This window comes from Onychomys torridus, chromosome 10, assembly GCF_903995425.1.
Source record: "Onychomys torridus chromosome 10, mOncTor1.1, whole genome shotgun sequence".
Classification (NCBI taxonomy): Eukaryota; Metazoa; Chordata; class Mammalia; order Rodentia; family Cricetidae; genus Onychomys; species Onychomys torridus.
In genome coordinates, this window is record NC_050452.1 from 56300321 (window position 1) to 56320857 (window position 20537).

At 47.5% G+C, this 20537-nt stretch overlaps 1 protein-coding gene across 1 annotated transcript in view; it reads left to right on the plus strand.

Moving 5' to 3' along the window:
* Sel1l3 (SEL1L family member 3) overlaps positions 1-20537 on the plus strand; it is a 115018-nt gene that overhangs the window by 52976 nt on the left and 41505 nt on the right. The window contains exons 10-12 of the mRNA XM_036200680.1: positions 8274-8485; positions 9718-9897; positions 18866-18985. Coding sequence (XP_036056573.1) covers positions 8274-8485; positions 9718-9897; positions 18866-18985 — 512 coding nt within the window. The remainder of the gene's footprint in view (positions 1-8273; positions 8486-9717; positions 9898-18865; positions 18986-20537) is intronic.

Sequence of the window (20537 nt, forward strand, 5' to 3'; positions counted from 1 at the left end):
ACTTCATGGACAGAAAATGACCATGTGGGCATGAGGGACAGTCTTGTCTGAATGGAATCTGCCTTGACTTAGGGCTATTGGCTCTTCTGTGTGCCCTTTTGACCTCAGGTGCTGGCCCGTGCAGGGTGGAGCAGAACATCCAAGTCATCAGTTTATGCTTTGGGTTCTCCACAACGCCAGCAGAGCTTCTGGGGGTATGCTAGCTGCTTGGTGACAAAGGCTTCCTTCATATGATCCTGCCCAGCACATCTGTGCCCATGCTGGTCAATGAATGTGATTCACACATCTCCTTCCTTCCTAATAAGCAGCCTTTGTGTCCCAATTTGCTCCACCTCCTTGTGTCTTTTGACCATCTCTGTAAGCCCACAGCCCCTCCTCTCATGCACGCTTGCACAATTGACACCTTTCTATATTACAATGCTTGCTTGTCTGCTTCCGCCATATAATTTTGAGTCCTCAAACACAGAGGCAATCCCTCAACTTTCTTTATTTTATTTGTGTGTGTGTGTGTGTGTGTGTGTGTGTGTGTGTGTGTGTGTGTGTTTATTCTTGTTCACTGAGAGTTTGTACATATGTATGTATGGAGTATGCATGCACACGTGTATACATGTGTGTGAGGCCAGAGGTCACTCTCAGGCACTATCCACCTTGTTTTATGGAAGAGTCTCTCTCTGGCCTGAAGGCCCACCCAGAAGGCTGGTTGGCTGGCCAGTGAGTCCCAGGGATCTTCCGGTCTCTGCCTCCCCAGTACTGGGATTAGAAGTGTGTACTACCATGCCTGGCTTTCTAATATGCATTCTGGAGATCAAACCCAGGTGCTCACAGTTGGGCAACAAGCACTTTTGCCAGCTGAGCTGTCTTCCCAGTGGCTGCTTGTTTGTCCAGTACTACTAGCAGCTTTCCGTGCTTCTTGAAGACCCTCACCTCAAAAAGTCTCGAGAAGCCACGAGCCTCCCAGCGCCCAGGGAGCTCAGTGTCCTCGCCACCCGCAGACCTTTTGCAGCTGCATCGTCCACATTAAGAGACCCAGGTGGGAGGTCTGCACCGGCAAAGCCACAGCTCCAGTCATACTGATGGAGTCCCCACGGCTCCTCTCCTACCTTCTGCATTTCCTCATTTCTCTCTCATCATGAACCTGTTCCGTCTTGGGAGCTGCCATCTTGCCTCTGTAACCGCTGCTCTGGCCCCCGAAACTGTGGGCCCTCTCTGGAGTCCATGAAAGGAGACTGGAATCCTCTCAGCTCCGTGCATACCAAAGAATCTCGGAAATATGGCTCTCATCCTTGCTGCTTTCTCGGATCTCCAGGGGTGGGATGGACAGGTGGCCAGATTTAAAACCGTCCGAGATACATTGTAAAGCCATTTTGGGACCCATAGATTGAGTACCTCCTGGCCCTGTGCTAGGCCCTGGGGCAACCACACTGGGAACGGGACCAGCCCACACACAGCTCTAGGCCAAGTGCCGGGGGGTGCTGTGGGAGAAGCTTGCTAAATGTTGACAGCTGATGTGCTAACATGCTGTAAAACTCAGCTGTTCCCACTGGTGTCTTCACGCTCATGTATAACAGGGCTTGTTCTTCACCTCACAGAGCCTGCAAGCCTTTGAATTAAAGATGGCAGCATCCCTGGGGTACCCAGCTGCAGTGCGTATAGATGCTCCCAAGACCCTTCCCCCACCACCCCCGCGGCATTCCAGAGATGAGCTCTGCATCCTGATCACCTTGCTTGGTCTGTGAAATCTCCTACCCCTTCTCTGTCACTAAGTTCCCCCTGTGCATGGTGTTGGGGTGGCATCCAATATGAGATCCTCCAATCAGGACTTCAGCAGGGCATTTGGATCAGTGAGACTTAAAGCCATCCCCGATCCTTGACTTCTCTAGGAAAATGGCAGTTGCTGGGGCGTGGACATGGCCCTGGTAGCATTTGGGTTTTTTTGTTTGTTTGTTTGGTTGGTTTTTGGTTTTTTCTTTTCTGATGCTGCAACGGTAGAATTTAGCCTACGTGGTTTTCATTATTTAAGAGTTGTTCTGGCCATTTCATTCTTGTGTTCTCCTGTCAGACCCTCCTTGTCAAAACTGAGTGGTTTGACATCAAAAGCCTGTTGAAGAGTCCTGTGGTACCAGGACCAGCAGGGTGCTGGGGGAACTGGGGGCTGGACTCTGGGCTTTAGGGCTGGGGACAGAGAAGAAGACCACCAAGACTCACAGCCAGGTAGGCAGGGGTCCAGGTTAGGACCAGGTGCCATAAAGGCAGGAGGGATGAGTGAGTGAGGCTGATGTGATGGCTGGGTACCTGGGGGGACATCTGCCCCAGGCCGGAACTGTCTTCTCAGCCTCCTTTCTGCCTGCTAAGCCCACATTTGCTGGTGCCAGTGCCTGGAGGAAGTCTAGGAGCTGCCAATAAATGGTGCTCTGGGATAAGGCCAGGTCCAAGCCTGGGCTCCTCTCCCAGGGCTGACACCATCTGCCTGGTTTCCGCAGGGCCTCTTGCCCCAGGCTTTAGAGCACAATGTAGAGATGAGATGTCTCTGCACAGTCTGCCGAGGGGAAGGCAGCCGCACCAGAATGCTACTTTGATTTTAATTTGGCCAACAGTTCCACTGTTTGGTTGAAAAAATGCAGAGCATGGACATGATAGACATGTAGTCATGTGAACCAGTGACCCCAGGGCACCCCTTCCCTTAGGAGCTATGCTTGGCTGTTGGCAAGTCATCACCTATATTATTAGGGTTTGAAAGCATTTATTGTTAGGTTTTAAAATGCACATATACAGAGGGGAGGAGGAAAGAACAAAGAATGGGTTACAGTTTTCCCACCCAAAAAATAACAAGCCTGAAAAGAGAGAGGGAAAAGAGGGGGATGGTGAAGACAGGGAAGGGAGGGAGGGAGGGAGGGAGGGAGGGAGGGAGGGAGGGAGGGAGGGAGGGAGAAGAGAGGAAGGGAGGAGAGAAGAAGGAAGAAAGGAACTTCAAGTTTCTGAACCTTGGGTAAATATTTAGAAAAGCAGGATGGATGGAGATCTGGGCTGATGTCTAGTAGATGTGAGGCCCGTGGATCAATCTTCAATGCTACCCAGAAACAAAAGAAACAAGGGAAAAAAATGCATCTGTAGGGAACATGTACAGACATTTTTTTCTTATTATCTGTACCTAAACAGTACAGAGTAACACCTATTTCCTGAGCATTTCCACCGTATTAGAAGGAGGGAGAGAGAGGGATAGAATGGGCGTTCCCAGTGGTGAAAGACACACATGCAGTACTTGGGCACCATTGCAGCCGGCTCTAAGGCTTCTTGGAGCCCATCAGCACTTCAGATCAGAATGCAGATGAGGAACTCACCGAGTTTTTTAAGTCAGTAAACTTGATGAAGAGGGGCTCCTTAAGACAGTGGCGTGATATTTCCTCCTTGTACTTTTCTCCTCTTTCAAACTTCTGCTTTGGATGCACTTTGCCGTTCAGAAGCCTGACACTAAAAATGACTTTGCTCTTGATGTCTCCGTCCCTCTCATGGGGAGCGAGGAGGGTGCCTCTCTCCTTCTGAATTCTCAATCAGAAGCTGGCTCCAGCTCGCAGGTCTTAAGTGGGTGGCTATCTTCACCGATTCTACCATTTGCCTCTTCTGACAATCAGCACACACCTTCTGATATGAATGAAGAGTAAAATAAGCCATGCTGCCTGGAAAATGGGCCTTAAGTGATGGTGACTGTGGCTTTTGTTCCTTGGTGTCTGATACAAAAAGAAAGAAGATGGAGAAATAGTGATTTCTCCCATTCTGTTCGTTTGTTTCTTCATTATACCATTAATCTCCTCAAACAAGACATGTTTTTAGTTACAGATTGGCTAGGGAAAAAAATGCATATGCTAAAGCAGATGGGTGAAATTAACAGTTTCATTAAACTGACTTTAATATCGACAAAGACACCATGGCTTTGATTTTTAGATAATAGTTACAACCCGAACTTTAGCAAAAGTGTGAAATGAGTAATTGTACCTTAGAATTATTACTTTTATTAAATTCAGTAGTGCAGAAAATTGTTTAGATTCTTGGGCAGAGAAAATACCAATTGGTGATTTTTTTTTTGTGGGAGGGAGTTAAGAATTTTAATATTAAAAAAAAGAAAAAAGAAATGAGCAAGCCCTTTCCATCTGCAGAGCTTTTTGGGCTCAGGATAGACTGGAGAATTCTGAGTTTGTTCCCAGCTACCTGGGCAATCCTGATGCTGATTTCTGGGGTTCTGGGCCAGGGGTCAGTGGAGGCAGGTGTTTCATTTAGAGTTTAATTTCTTTTGGAGTCCTTCCCTCCTCTGAGCCCACAAAGCCAGCGTCCCTGTGTAGTCAAGCAAAACCCGTCATCTTAGTTAGGAATTTGGCAGGGAGGAGAGGCCAGAATGAATCGTTAACAATAACTCAGATGCCACTCTGCCAGGAATGTGTGCACGGGGGCATCTGAAAGGAGCCCGGGCTGAAAACTAAACCTATGAATAAGTAGCAGTCAGATCTATGTTTTCGGTGTCTCTGTGCTCACTGAATCCATGGAGAAGGTTCTTATCAAGGGAATGTTCTCATACCGTGGAGTGCTGCCCTCAGCAGAGCAAAGGGAAAACCCAACAGAAGAGATTCCCAGAGTCCTGGTGGAAAAGGATGTTATTGTGCAGGCATAGCCCAGCAGGACAACAGACAGAAGCGTCCAAGGCTGCCCATTGCTGTGGTGTTGGTTATAGCAAAATCACAAGAGTCTAAAATTAGAGAACTTTGTGCAGCTGTAAATGCAGGATGGTCGGCCTCTATTCCTGTGGGCGCTGCATCTGTACACAACCAAAGATGAGTCAAAGGTATTTAGAGCATCAGGCCATAGAGGGTGGAGCTGTGGTCTCCAATGCTTGGTATGTGTGAGGGTCCTCAAGTCAATCCCCAGCACTGAACACCACACACACACAAACTAATCTGTAGTGAACATGTATGGACATATTTTTTCTTGTTGTTAGTCCTTATACTTCTTTGTAACAACCATTTCCATAGCATTTCCAATGTGTCTAGAGATGGTTTCCAAGGAATCTAGACATGGTTTAGAGTCAAGGGCATGACCACCTGATTCACAGTGTAACAGGGTGGGTGCTGTCACCTATAAAATTCATGGTCTAGAACCATACAATTGAGGGGTTTTTTTTGTTTTGTTTTGTTTTGTTTTGTTTTTAAAGGATCACAAACAGTTGTCTCGTAATATTTCAGGTAAGTTTAGATTTTGTGTTAGGCTGGGTTCAGAGCTGTTCTTGGCCACATGTGGCCATAAGCTGCAGCTGGGACCCACCTGATAGAGTAAACAGGTGGAGGTACATAGGAAGATGGACACTGGTCACATGCAGATATTCTGGTATGGGGAACTAGGGAGAATCCTGGAAGTGGTACCCCAGTTACCGCCATTCATTCATTCATTTATTCATTTATTTGTTTATTCAATTTATTTGTTTGGAGGATGTGGACATGTGCAGGTAAATGTGTGTGAAGGTCTGAGGTCAACACTGATGTCTTTCCTTGATCACTTTCCACCTTTTACTTTTACGGGTCTCTCATTGAACCTAAAATTTATGGATTAGGTTGTGCTAGCTGGCCAATGAGCTTCAGGGATGTCCCTGTCTCCCTCGCCTGAAGGCTGGATTACAGAAATATGCCACAACCTGTAGCTGTTTATGTGGGTGTTTGGAGATCTGGATTCAGGTCCTCAGACTTACACAGCATGCACTTTGCCCACAGAGCTCCTGCCCTACACTTCCTCCGCATTATTGGAGCGTTAAACAGAATGAACTTCTGACGGCTGTAGAGAGCTATTAATAATACATGAGATGGCTTAGTGGGTAAAGGGGCTTATCATCAAGACCAGAGACCTGAGTTTGATCCCTGGGACCCACAGAGTGGAAGAGAAGGAGTGAGGTGACCCCTGTAAGGTGGCCTTTGACCTCCACATTCATGCTGGGCCATGTGTGCACCTCCACATGTATACACACAAATAAATAAGTAAAATTTAATAGAAATTTAAAACATAAAAAATGAAGTCAGAATCTATAGTGGCATGATATGCTACTTGGGGAAAAGAAAAATATATATGTAAATAAATGCATACATGAATTACTGTGCATGTAAAGGGAAAGTCTCCAAGCATAGGTACCAAGCTTTTTAACAGATTTTATCTTCACTAAAGACAGAGTGGGGGAGTGGAGGCTTCTGTTTTCTTTAAAGCCATTTGCATTGTTTGATTTGTCTTAGAAAAACAAATAGTTATGTTTCTTACATAACAAATAGTTATGTCTTTCCAGAGTAAAGCAAGCAAGCAAATAAACAAACAGAGAATATGGAAAAGGCGTGCGGCTCTTCCTGTGCCAGGATGGCTTTTTCAGCTACTGTGGTTCTGGGAGTGTGGGGTCTGGAAAGCCTAAGCACATGCAGCTGGAGCTGGGAGGCTGGCCACCTTTCAGGGGTCTTTGGGTGCAGACCATATCTGCCTTTTGGGGGCCCACAGAGACCACTAGTGACTTATAAACAAATGTATCAGCTTTCCTAATGCCAGCTCTGGATCTTCCTGATCTTGGTGTGGTGTGGTGTGTGTGTGTGTGTGTGTGTGTGTGTATGTGTGTGTCTGTGTGTCTATCTGTCTGTCTGTCTGTCTGTATGCACACTTATGCACCCTATGTGAAGATGTACATGTGCTGTGCGCAGACCAGTGGACACTCCAGGTATTGTTGCTCAGACATCATGCCCCATGTTTGTTGAGATGGCCTCTCACTGGCCTGAGCTCACCCATTCCACTTGGCTAGCTGACTAACAAGCCCTCCCACCTCCTGGCCCTGTCTATCCAGCACTGGAATTATAAGCAAATAAATGCCTCTATACCTTGCTTTTCCTGTGGTTGCATGGGGTCAAATTCAGGTATTCGTGTTTTGTGGCAAGTACTTTACCAGCCCCCCTGACCCATGTTTTTACAATGAACCAGTGCAAGGTAATTGCTCTTCAGTAAACCTAATCCAAACCTCTCATTCTGGGCAAAATTTCTCTGCCCATTCCCTTCTGGTGTACTAAGAAGAGTGATTTATCCTTTGCCTCCTGAACATTTTTTTGGAATAACTTTTTTTTAAATAACTTGAATGAAGAAAATAAAAGATGTTGGAAATAGCAGTTTTGGGGAAGGTGAAACTTTAGTCAAGGTTGACATTTAATTTAACATTCAAGCTGACATTGTTTGCATGTAACTTAGGGCCTATGTTTCCTGTAAATAACATCTTTCCATCCTGTATGACCTTCTGTAGCTTGGCACCTACAATAGTACCTTGCCTGTCCTAAAAGCATTCCTGGGCTGCACTAATAAACGTCTCATAAGTCTATATCCTGGAGTCATCACACTTGCTCACTTGGCTTGGACACTGATCAGCATATAGACTTATGAGAGGTTTCATGAAAGAAAGCACCAATCTTATTAAGGCAGACCAGACAAGTCCCCATCCATGCTGGGAGGGCCCTGGTGAATATCCTGCTTGCCTGTCCACAAGGGGGTGAGTGTGAACTCTGGCTTGTGTGGCCTGTCTAGCAGGGTTCAAAGGTTGGCCCAGCCCTTTGCCAGCCTTTGTAACTGTAGACAAGTTATTTTGTTTCTTCAGGCCTTAATCCCCTGCTGTGAAGAAGGAGGAGGCTAATAATAGTACCAACCATCTAAGCTTGTGCAGATCCAATGGCCTCGTTTGCATAGGATGCTTGACCCTGTGCTAGGCAGCTTGTAAGCCTTCCTGAGAGTTGACTCATTCTTTTCATTATATCAAGAGACCCACAAGCAAAACTGGGATGGAAAGATGATGAGGAAGCATCTCAAAATAAAATGCTCTTGCTTGGATTTTGGGAGCAGTACCAAGGAACTATTTCTGGGATAAAACACATTCTTCTTCCGTGTCTCAGAAGAGAGGCTCTCTAGAAGTTTCAGCAGCCCTGATTGGGCAGTGAATTACACTGAGTGAATTACTCTCTTGAGGCACCCTCTCAGCTCTGTGAGGCACATTCTTTCCCCCAGGATACTAGGCTGTCATTTAGTGCCAGAGGAAAAGCTTTTTACAGAGTGACTCCATAGCTTCCCCCAAAGGGTTTAATTTACTTCCCCAGAGGGTGGTATATTTCAAGGTACTGTAGGGCCCACCTTGTCAATAACAGAGGTATTTAATTGGCTTTCCTTCCATCTCCAACCACATCAGCCCTGTGGTAATTAATTCTGTGTGCTGCGAATTGTGTTATTTACAGTGCCATGGAACCAAAATGACTCCGTATTAGAAATCGGTGGGAGGATATTTGAGAAGGCTGTAAAGAGACTCTCCGGCGTTGATGGCCTTCACCAAATTAGCTCTGTCGTCCCCTTTCTGATGGATTCCAGCTGCTGTGGATACCATAAAGCATCCTACTACCTCACTGTCTTCTATGAAACTGGATTAAATGGACCTCGGGATCAGCTGCAGGTGGCGTATTTCATGGGGTCCAGAGCATCTGTCACCTGGGTTATGTGTGCAGAGAGATGACCCTGCCAGCACTGGATGTGTTGCAGCTCCTTGGAGTCCCCTAAAAACCTTTATACCCAGGGAAAAAAATGTCCTTGGGTTGTGGAACTATACAGTAACCTGTTTTCAGGGAAGAGAAAAAGGCACTTCTCAATTTCTGCACGTGGCTTCCATGTTTGGTAAACCATCCCTGAGACAGTCTGAGCAGGGCTGGCTGAAATCCCATCCTTCAGAATCAGGGACCACTTCCCTGATAAGTGCAACAGCCCTCGTACTGAGGACCTCACGTTGAGGTTGTCCCGTGGATGCCATCACCCCACATTACTTCTGAGCTCAGAAAAGCCTTCAGATCTCCCCGCAGAGTGTCGTCCCATCTACTCCTTCTACTATCAAAATAAATGCCGCAGTAGACAGTTTTACTTTGGGTCTTGAATCCAAATTGATTATGCAACGTGCCTAACATTTTAGAATCACATTTTCCTAAGCGTATTAGTCAGGGTTCTCCAGAAAAACAGAACCAATGGGATTTTAGATATATATATAGGAAGAGATTGATTCTGAAGAATCAGCTCAGGCAATTATGGAGTCGCAGAAGTTCCCTGCTCTGCCATCTGTTAAGTGAGAGGTCAGGAAAGCTGCTGGTGGGGTTCCTGTCAAAGCCAGAAGGGCCTTGATGACCAGGGATCTGGTAGTAGAAAATCTAGCCCCTAGACAGGGAAAGAGCAGGGCCCCAGCTCAAGCAGGCCGGTAAGAAGTGAAAGGGATGGATTCCTCCTTCCTCTGCCTTTGGTTCTCTCTGGGCTCTCAATGGGTAGGATGCTGCTCCCCCTCCCTGGGGAGGACCATCTGCTTTACTCAGCCTCCCAATTCCAGGCCTCATTGGAAACAGCTTACCAGACTCCCTGAGAAATGATGCTGGGTCCCTGCCAGCATAGTCACGTTGACAGATAACACTATTACAAGAAAACACTACATGTTCCCTAATGACTTTTAATTTCTGATCTCTGTGTGTGATTGCTTATCTTTGTATGTGTGTGTGGTTTTTTGTTTGTTTGTTTGTTTTTTAGGTACATTAACCTTTCTAGGATGGCTAAGATTATAGAGAGGGAGCAGGGCAAATGACCTTTCAGCCTTAGGGGATTTTATTACCTCATCTACAGTCTTGTGAACACTTATCAATGTCTTCCTAACAGGGCATGCTATACAGTCTGGTTGGAGGCCAGGGCAGTGAGAGGTTGTCGTCGATGAATCTTGGGTACAAACACTACCAGGGTGTTGACAGCTATCCACTGGACTGGGAACTCTCCTATGCCTACTACAGCAACATTGCTACGAAGACACCCCTTGACCAGCACACCCTACAGGGAGACCAGGTAGGGCAGAGATGTGTTAGAATGCTTACAGCCCGTTGTCACAGTCCTGAGCAGGCTGCACCTGCATCTGCTTTATGTGCTGGCTCTCCGAGGGTGTGCACTGTGTGATGGGAGAGCAGAGCTTTATTGCCTTGTCTTCAGTGCCCGTTTTCTGTGCAGGCATGAGCCCACATCTGTGAGCTGTCCATGGGTGGACAGACCAGTGTGTGAAGGGGAGATTGGCTCCAGGGGCAGCTGGATCTTGAAAAAAAAAGAGGGTTGGGGATTTAGCTCAGTGGTAGAGCGCTTGCCTAGCAAGCGCAAGGCCCCAGGTTCAATCCTCAGCTCCAAAAACGAAAACAAAAAACAAAAAAGAACATACCAGAAACATAATCATTTTGTCCATGTGACAGAGTGAGGTCTGGAGATGTTAGGAGGGAAGGAATCAATTTGAGAAGAGGCTTTAATTTCCCGGCACCCCTCTCTCTATATACAAGGGATAAACAAGCAGGGTTCGCCACTCACAGAAGCCAGCTTTATCTCCAGCCAGGTTCCCAGCGCTGGATGCTTACGAAAGGTCTTCTTTAGATGGGCCTGCCTCGATTAAAGACAAGGGGGACTTAGCACCCGTCCCAGCTTCTTGCAGGCGGCCCAATCTTGCTGACTCACTGGACAAAGAAATCAGTGGCTCACATCTGCCCAAAAAAAAAAAAAAAAAATACATCATAATGTGTTAGATTAGACTCACTGATGGCGTGCTTCCGGACTTCTTTTGAGGGTAAGGATAAAAGGCTGCCATTGAAGGTGTCTGTGTAAGAACATCAGGAAAGCCTCCTTAATGGCAGGGCCCCGCAGATGTGAGAGGAGACAGTGGGCGGGTCGGTTTCCGGGTTACAGAAGTGCCTAAGATGGTTCCTGTTGATAAAAGCAGCTAGTTTGCTGTGGGGGCTGAGGTTTGTTTTGGTTTTTTTCTGTAAAGGGCCAGCTGGTGAAGATTTCAAGCTTTGACTGGATGGTGTTTCTGCACCTGTTGATCTCTGCCAGGGAAATGTGGAAACGAATGGGCATCTGGGTTTGTGTAGTCACAGACTGGTGATATTTTGGGTATGCACTAACAAATAAAGTTTGCCTAAAGATCACAGGACAAAGCCAGCCACTAGTTAGCCGTAGAGGCCAGGCAGTGGTGGCACACATCTTTAATCCCAGCACCTGGGCTCTCATGCCTTTGCTCCCAGTACTTGGGAGGCACACACCTTTAATCCCAGCACTAGGGAGGTGGAGACAGGAAGTGACATGGCTGGGTGGAGAAAGGAATGTGAGACAGGAGGTGACAGGAGCTCAGTCCTTTTCGGCTGAGGAGTTGGTGAGGTGAGAGGCGGCTGCGGCTTGTTCCTTTGTCTCTGAGCTTTCACCATTCACCCCCATATCTAGCTCCGGGTTTTTATTAAGATCAACTGGGATTCATGCTCCAACAGACAGTGTGAGGCTCCCTGGCAGAATCTGTGCTGGGAACTTCGATTTTCCTGCCTGCTGGGCAGGCCTGTCTGAGGGACAAGCCTCAGGTCAGAATCTCAGTGTCTGACTGGGAACCAAACTGGATTGAGTCAGAAGCCCACAGGACAGAAAGGTGGTGTTTGATACTTGGAAATAGATGGTTTCTGGGGGGTTGGGGGGAGGAAACAAACCTACAGTGGCCGCTCTACTGTTGTGAAATAAACAGCTCCGAGAGAAGCCTCCTATTGCGGGATTTATTAAGGCAACTCCATGTAGTTAAAAGGGAGGTTCGTTTTGGAGTAACTTACAACAAGTAAAGGGATGGGTTACAGGATCCGGGAGAGGTGAAGTGCAGTCCAGCGGTGTTCTCTGGAGAACTCCGCTCAGTCCACCATCCAGCATTCGGGATCACCGGGAACCAAGAGAGCCCGCACATCTGGATCTCGGGTATTAAGGGCTCCCGGCTCAGCCCCGCCTCAGGGGCAGGTCATAGGTAGTTATGACAGTTACCGGAAGCCTCACTGGGGGTAGTACTTCCAGGTCAAAGCTGGAACAGCTGCCTACTACAGCCTTCTGTGAATGTGAAACATGACAGAGTGGGCTCAGGATGTAGGCCCTTGTCTAGCGCACACAAGGTTCGATCCCCAGCCCCACATGAAACCAGGTGTGGTGCATGTGCCCGCAATCTCAGCACCAAAGAGAGGGAGGCAGGAGAACTGGGAATTCAAGATCATCCTTGGCTACATAGCAAGTTCAAGACCAGGCTGGGATTTGTGAGACTCTGTCCCAAGAAGGGAGGGGGAGGAGAAGAGAGGGGACGGGGAAAGAGGAGGAGGAGAGAAATCATAAAAACCCAGAAGTCTGTCTCTATAGAGACATTCTAATTCCTTTAGACAATATTGGTTCTCTTCAAATAAACCCACATAACACTTGCCACTTACTCCCTCTGTGTATATAAGTGATCTACAAAATTTAACCTCAGCTTGACAGCAATTAATTAATTTTTACATTTACATTAAAAATTTTTTAAATTTTTAATTTAATTTTAACAACCTTTAAAAAAACAAAAACAAAAAAACACTGCCCTGAAAAAAAAATTTTTTTCCAAAATCAAGTTGCAAAAATAAGGCTGCCTTCACCTGTCCACCAAGCCCAAACATGTTCACAACATCCTGTATGTATAGATCACACACTTGAGAATTCGAATTCAGCATCACTTAGCCGCGGGAAGCGGGGTACGTGGCTGACAAGCTCCTTCTCTTTTGAAGATTTGGCATGTGAAATGTTATGATTAGGAATGAAAATGTTTAATTGGTCAGAACCGGAGGAGATGAACAGAAAAGATGTGTCTCGCCGCTGAAAGGCCGTATGATTAGGCATCGTGGATAGGAATTATACACTTAGAGCCGTTGTGTCATCGCTCATTTTCTTAAGAATCCATAATTAATGGCTTCCTGAGGATTGAAGCAGGTGTCATGTGTTCACTTAAATGTCCTTTTGTTGAGGTATCTATTAATTCCCCAGCATAATGTAGCAAACGAGGAGCTCTTGAAAGGCAGCCTTCTAATTAACAGAGAAGGGTCTGTCAATAACGCCTTTCTCCCTTCTCTTGGTGTCTCTGCTTCTGTGACTCATTTCTTCTTCTTTATCGGGATTCTCACTGGGCTCCCCACACATGGCTGAGCGGGACTTTGCTGCAGGTAGAACAGGCCGGGGCAGCGAGCTTCCCCTCTGTTCTGTGGCTTCCATAGCAAATGAGTTGCATTCCTGCAGCCCAGACCTTCGAAGTTTCCCTCCATCTCTCTCTCTCTCTGTCTCTCTCAGTTTGGTCACAGCTTTCCTTTTTCTCTGTGGCTTCTAGGAGCACAGAGGGCCTCAGTCCCATCCCCGGCCACGGTCACATTTGCATATTGACAGTACTCAATCTTTATCTCCACCTCACATCTTTCTTTCCCTTCACTTATGACACAAAAGAAGCTGGCCTTCCACATCTCCCTTCCTCCAGTGCTAACAGCTCCCCAGATGACACCAAGAGCTACACTAAGAAATAGGGGTGGCCACCTTTGGCCCCTCATCCTAATAACCACCCCAGTTTCTCCCTTCCCCATCTCCATCGCTGCCACCACTGCCTAATGTGGTCCTTGATTATCTCTCCTCTGAGCGGCTGCCACAACTTCTCTTAGGGGCAAAATTGTGTTTCCCCCCAATTCAAATGTTGATGTCCCAACCCCCAGAACTGCTGAATAAGATCACACCTAGACAGAAGGTAATATATTGTGTGTATATTGCTTTCTACTCTCTGCCTGAGAGGCCACACTCTCAGATGCAACCAAGCAGAGATTGGAAATATTCCCCCCAAAACAAGGTGTCTGACCCTGTGTGTATTGACTTCTTCTCTTTTCAGTATCCCTAAGAAACACAACATCATAGCCATCTGTATGCCATTTACATTATAGTACGTATTATAAGTAACTAGCCATGATTTAGAGCATGGGGCTGAGGCTATGAGACAGTGGTTGAGTGCATTTGAAGCATGTTTGGTGCTCTGGGTTCCCAATGACCACATCACATTTGATAAGAGGCAAGAATCCAGGATTTCATTGTTTGTAGGGATCCTAGAAGCAATCCTCCTGGGATACTGAGATGTGTGTGTGCATGCATTTATTTGTGTCTGCATAGGTACGTTCATTTGTACACAATGCACATATGTGCATGTGGTGTGGTATGTGTGCATTTATGTATACATGAATGTATGTGAGTGTGTGTGTGCGTGTGCGTGTGCGTGTGCGTGTGCGTGTGCGTGTGCGTGTGCGTGTGTGTGTGTGTGTGTGTGTGTGCATGTGTATATTAGAAATGTATAGTCAGGGTTAAGAACTGACCCCAAGGCACCCAGCTCTATTACAGGTCATACCAGGGCATACAAGGGCATTTCTTGTCTGCCCTCCCTCCCTCTACCCATCCTTACCCTTGGCTACCCTTGGCCTGCTAACTTAGGCACCACCGTATCTTGGCCACAGCACACTGTTCATGGTCCTGGTCCTGTCCAGTCTCCTTGCTCTCTCCTCCCCTACAATTCCCTTGGGAACCTTCCGACTGTACCATATGCTCAGCAACAACCTCCTCTGGGGCCTTGCTGGAGCTCCCACATAGTGCCCAGGCACATCTCTGTCATTGCCCACTCAGGGTTGTAGGGTGGCTTCCTTGGACAGACTGAGCTCCCAGGGCAAGAACCCTGGCAAGATCCAGCTGTGAGCATCTGTGAAATCCCGCTTTCCCTTCTCTCTTCTGCAGAAGTCAGCACTTCCCCACCGCCACTTTAAAACAAGAACTTAACTTTCAGCTAAGAACCACCCCTTTCAAACTGGAGCCAGCAGTCCAACTGGCTAGAACGAAGCCATGGTTAGCAGGTGTAAGCCTTGGCTAGGACACTGGCCCAGCCTCTCGCCAGCTTCTCCTTGGCTCTCTGGTGCGGCCTGGGCGGCAGCCCACAAAACAAATCCTCAGAAGGCTGAATTTCTAGATGATGTCCAGCTGCAGCTGAGCCAGCTGTCCCGTCCTCTCTCCTGTCTCCCTTCCTTTCTCTGTTTTCCCTCTTGTTCTGTTCTCCCTTTCTCTTATCCACGCCCCCTACTTTCCTTTCTTCCCATCTCTTCTTCTCTCTCTCCCTACCTCATTTTCTCTTCTTCCTCTTTCCTTCTTCCTTCCTTCCTTCCTTCCTTCCTTCCTTCCATTCATTCTTCCTTCCTTCCTTCCTTTCATTCATTCTTCCTTCCTTCCTTCCTTTCTTTCTTTCTCTCTCTCACCCTTCCTCCCTCCCTCCCTCCCTCCCTCCCTCCTCCCTCCCTCCTTCCTTCCTTCCTTCCTTCCTTCCATTCATTCTTCCTTCCTTCCTTCCTTCCTTTCATTCATTCTTCCTTCCTTCCTTCCTTTCTTTCTTTCTCTCTCTCACCCTTCCTCCCTCCCTCCCTCCCTCCCTCCCTCCTCCCTCCCTCCTTCCTTCCTTCCTTCCTTCCTTCCATTCATTCTTCCTTCCTTCCTTCCTTCCTTTCATTCATTCTTCCTTCCTTCCTTCCTTTCTTTCTTTCTCTCTCTCACCCTTCCTCCCTCCCTCCCTCCCTCCCTCCGTCCCTCCCTCCCTCCCTCCTTCCTTCCTTCCTTCCTGTCTGTGTCTGTCTCTCTCTCTTCCTCCCCTCCCCACCCCCACTCTCCCCTCTCTGGCCTTTCCTGAAACCAGTGACCGCAGCCTTTTAACAGGAACAGCGCCCTTGGCTGCCTGCATGAACAACGGGAAGGAAGGTGAAGCTTCTCCCGGACAGTGTGGCGCCGTTCTCTGGCGCTTGGTCCAGGGGTCTGAGGGTGGCAGTTTCCAGGCACTGGTTCTCCTGGAACTTGGCAGCAGGCTTTAACCCTGTGATATAAGATCTGAACTTTTGAGCTGCTCATTCTGATGACATTGATTTATGGGGGGAAAAGCAGCTAGAGGACCTCCCGGAAACCTTGGGATTTCTCAGAATATCTAGCATGGCATCCTTGGCTCTGCATCCCTGCCTCTCCCCACCTTGGCTACTTCTCTCTATCCTACCCCATCCCTAGCCACAGCATGCTATTCAAATGAATGAGCAACTTTAAGCTGCCCCGCTTCAGGCCATTCTGTCTTTAGGTGGTTTTTTTGCAGACCACCTCCTTTCACAGAAAGCCCAGGCATAGGCATTTGATGTGCTAACTGCTGCTTTTGGGGACCCCAGAAACGTGGAGAGGCATCCCTTCTCTGCCTGGGTGCAGCACGCAGTGTGACTGATGAGATTTGACTGTCTACACCTGGGGTGAAGCCTTGTGCTCTTGGTCTTACCTCCATTTCTCACTCTTACCTGGGTGCCATGACGGTCTGCCTCTCTCACACAGTTGTTACAACACCCATCAGTTCGCCCACGTGCTGAACAGAGCTTGGCACAGGATAGGAGCTCTCAAAAACTTGTCTGACATTTATACATTCTCTCCAGATTGTGTTCCTTCCCTTTTTCTTTCTCATGTAGCCCAGGCTAGCATGAAACTCACTATGCAGGATGACCTTGAACTTCTGATCCTCCTGCCTCTATCTCCCCAGTGCTGGGATTATATATATATGCATAGATTACATTTAGACCTGCAAACCTGTGGGTCAGTATATTATTTCCATTTTATAAAAGTGGTCACCTAAAGTCACCCAGAAAATGAGTAGCAGACTCTAGATTTCAGCTTAGATCTTCCTCTTTGTATTGTAAAAAAATAATAATAGCTCACATCTTGAGTGCTTTGGAGGTGGGAGGAGGTACTATATTATGCCACTTTTTCTGGTTGCAGAAAAGCAGTACCATCTAAATAAAGTAAGCGGCCCAAGGCTCACATTTAGTTGGTGGTGGATCAGAACTGAAATCCCCTGGATCAGAGAGGAAAGGGTGTGGTCCTAATACTTTTCAATTCCTGGGAAGTTCAGTGGCAGCACCCACGGGTCCTGCAAGGGCCATGGAGCCAGAAGCAAGTGTGCTCTTTTCTCACAGCTGCGCATGGTTGCTCAGGTTCTTCTCCCCTGCCCTCCCCGCACCGCCCCCCCCCCCCCCCCGTGCCTCCACCTGCCTACATACACAGAAATATGGTCTCAGCAAGACCCAGCTGACAGCGCCCACAGAGAGAGTTCATTGTGTATGGGGGTGGAGGGCAGGGGACATTGAAACAGTCCACCATGTGCTTCTTCTCAGATGCAGCATTCCTTCGAGGGGTACTAGGGGCCAGGCATGAGTGTGAGCCAGCCTGAATTTGACTCCTAAATTTGAAAAACTGATGATGTGATCTTGGGCAGTTCAGTTAACTTCCATGGGCTTCGGCATCCACGTGTGTGACGTGAAGGTGTGGATCATGACCGTCTGTCTCATCAGCTTTCCAAGCATGGTTGTCTGCTGTGGGTCAGGAGTGGGACAGCGCCTGTCACATTACTCATGAGGGTCCCTGTGTATGTCATCTGTGCCAAAGCTGCAGAGACCCAAGAGCGTGAGGCCCTCAGGTGGAACTGTCTCTATGTGTCTAGTCTTTCTCTTTGAAGTCTCATGACAAGGAGAAAAAGAAAACCAAGAATCAACCGAGTGGAATTCTCCACATGAACATAAAACTGAGAATTCTTACCTGCCCAACCCCAGGCTCCTCACCAGAAATGAAAGTGTCCTTGCAATGCCAGCTGCCAGCCCTGCCCTGGAAATATGGAGTCCCTCGCTTGGCCAGGCTAACTCTATTGAGACTGCATGGTCTTCCCGCTAGAGGGCGACATCACAAGGGTGGAGTTCAAGTTTTCCCTTTAGGAGCCCCCATTTGTTACTTTGTTCACGGGGACTAGGGGTGGGGTGGGGTGGGGTTTGAGTCACAGCTTTGTTGTGAGGAATATGTGAAGACACGTTAGACACACAGTCGCAGTACTTGACTTCAGTGAAAGGCCATCATTATTGCTTCCACGTTGAACTTGGCCGGAATGGATTGAGCTGGGTCCTGAGCCTTGTAGGAGCCTTGACTCCTCAGTCCCCTAATGCCTCTGCAAGGGACCCTGGGCCCCACACAGACCCAGCAGAGGAGGCAGCTGAGAGACATTTTTAAGCAATGGAGCTACAGACCAGAATCTGTAACTGAATAATTTTTCTTAACAGACAAAGGCAGTCAGAAGGGAAATCAGGCCTGGCGCCTCATTCTCTGAGGCTGCTCTTCCGATTTCTCACACCTGCCTGTGGCAGGGCAGTGCCTGGGTGGCATGCTACACAGCCGCCGTCATGCATAGCAGCGGTCCACAAAACAGTGGGAGTCGGTTTCTAATACATGGCCAAAATGTGTACACTGCAGTGGATCTTACTTTCTTCAAAGAAGTCAACTATCTGATTGGCTGTGTGCAAATTCAAATTACTATGTGAACTTGCCCTCTGGGTTCATCTTTAGAGCGCGTGGAACATCCCACCTCAAATTCTTAGAGTTTAATATGCTCACTTCTTTTCAGGGTGGATTTCTAAATTTGAGGGTGTAGCAGCAGATAACTGAAGCTGTGAAGTAAACATGTTTAGTTATGACAGATAATGATGCTTCGGTAAAAATTAAGGTCATACTTAGAAAATACCTTCTTCTTTTTTTTTTTTTTTTTGGTGCTGTCGGGAATGGGAGTTGGTTCCAAGAACCATGACATCGGGCAGACTTTCGAACAAGCTTGAATAATGAAGTGGGAGTGGGAAAAAAAATAGCCTGGCTTCCCCCAAATACTTTGATAGGAACAAATATCAATGCAGACATGCAGGATGTGGTCTATTCGCTTTAAAAATAATTCGCTCCCGTGACCATGTAGTCACGCCTAAGATTTAAATTATTCATATGGGTTCCGCTTGAACAATTGCTGGTTTGAAAATATTATGTCCGTGCATGCTCATGGCATTTGGGTGTTTACCTCCTCTCTTCCCCTCCTCCCCTCTTTCTTCCTTTCCTTACTTTTTAGGCATATGTTGAAACCATTAGACTCAAAGATGATGAAATACTCAAAGTCCAAACCAAAGAAGATGGAGATGTCTTTATGTGGCTGAAACATGAAGCCACCCGGGGTAACGCAGCAGCCCAGGTAGGCAGAGCCTGTCTTCAAGAGTCTGTCTATTATCTCAGAAGAAGTTTTGCTTCAGCCACAAAACCTCCCCATCCCCAGAGGCTTAAAGCAATGCAACGCTATATCTTCTGCTTGCAATTGTGTCTCATGGAGCTCTTTCTTGCCGCCTTGGAGCCCAGGTGGATGAGGCTTCTGCATATACTTCCATCATTATCATCGTCAGGGCCACAGTCATGGCACATCTGAGCCAAGTGAGCAACACTTCTGCTCATAAGGGGCCCAAGTCCCCAAGCATATCACATGGTCATTCACAAGTTCAAGAGGCTAGGGGTTTTGTCCTCCCACCCAGTCAGAAAGAGAAGATACTGTGATGTCTGTACCCTCAAAGACTCCTCCTGTTGGTGTGTGCGTACATCAGATAGCAAACAAGGAGCACCTTGGGTGTGGGGAAAATTAGATGGCCGTGTATTCAGCCAGGAGAACAGTAACCATTGACAGAGTGTCAAGCCAGAAAGATTGACCTTGTCTCTTGAACATTTTAACATCTTTGAGTTTTAGGAATTTGATTTGCAGCGGATGAAAAGCCCTTGGCTGCAGCTTGCTGAGGCTAGCTTCACCAGAAGCCTTTTTCCCAAAAGAGGGCTTTAGCATTTGATGAGGGCTCCTAGGGAACATTGCAGTCTGAGGAAGGAGGCTCCAGCACTGCTGAGTGGCAGGAGAACAGAGACAAGAAAGGGACAAGGGTCAGAGGCACTGACAAATCGTCCCCCTTGGGGCACAAGTCTCCTGGTGCCCCCTTGAGATTGTCCTGGTTCTTTTTTTGCTGGACATTGGAGGCATGGGTGTGGGGGCAGAAAGAGGGAAGACAACCAGAGACCCCCCCCCCACGGGGCTAAATGGTTAGCAAAGGAGGCCCTGCCCTGGCCTGATGTCCTTCCAATAGGGAGTAGTGTAGTTCTAGAAATGCCTTCCCTTGGGGGCTCCAGAGCTCACACTAATTACATTACTGTGATGAATTACATTAGTCTTGAAATAGTGGACATTCACTTCTTTCCTTCAGCAAATCCATATGCACAAGCTTCTGGGAACTTTTGAGAGAACTAGGCAAAGCAGTGTGTGTGTGTGTGTGTGTGTGTGTGTGTGTGTGTGTGTGTGTGTGTGTGTCTGGGAACTTTTGAGAGAACTAGGCAAAGCAGTGTGTGTGTGTGTGTGTGTGTGTGTGTGTGTGTGTGTGTGTGTGTTAGACCAGAACCAGAACTGGCTGGAATATGATGGAATTTGTCTAGTCATCACAGAATCTGGTCAGCAGAGTCTCAGCTTGCTTCTCAAGCACCCCCTCCTGGAGTGTTTGGTCAGTGATCAGCAAGGAGATCCGTCTTGGGACATTTCTCAGGGGCACTAATCTCCTGTCCACATTGCCATCTCTGTGATTGGATCCATTGTGAGATGAAGGAGGCAAGAACACACATGTATGTGGTAGCTTGTACTTATGCAAATGCACCTTCAGGCTCCTCCTCCTGCCTCTGTTTACAAATAATGTGTTTGATTCTTTATTCTCCACCTAAAACAC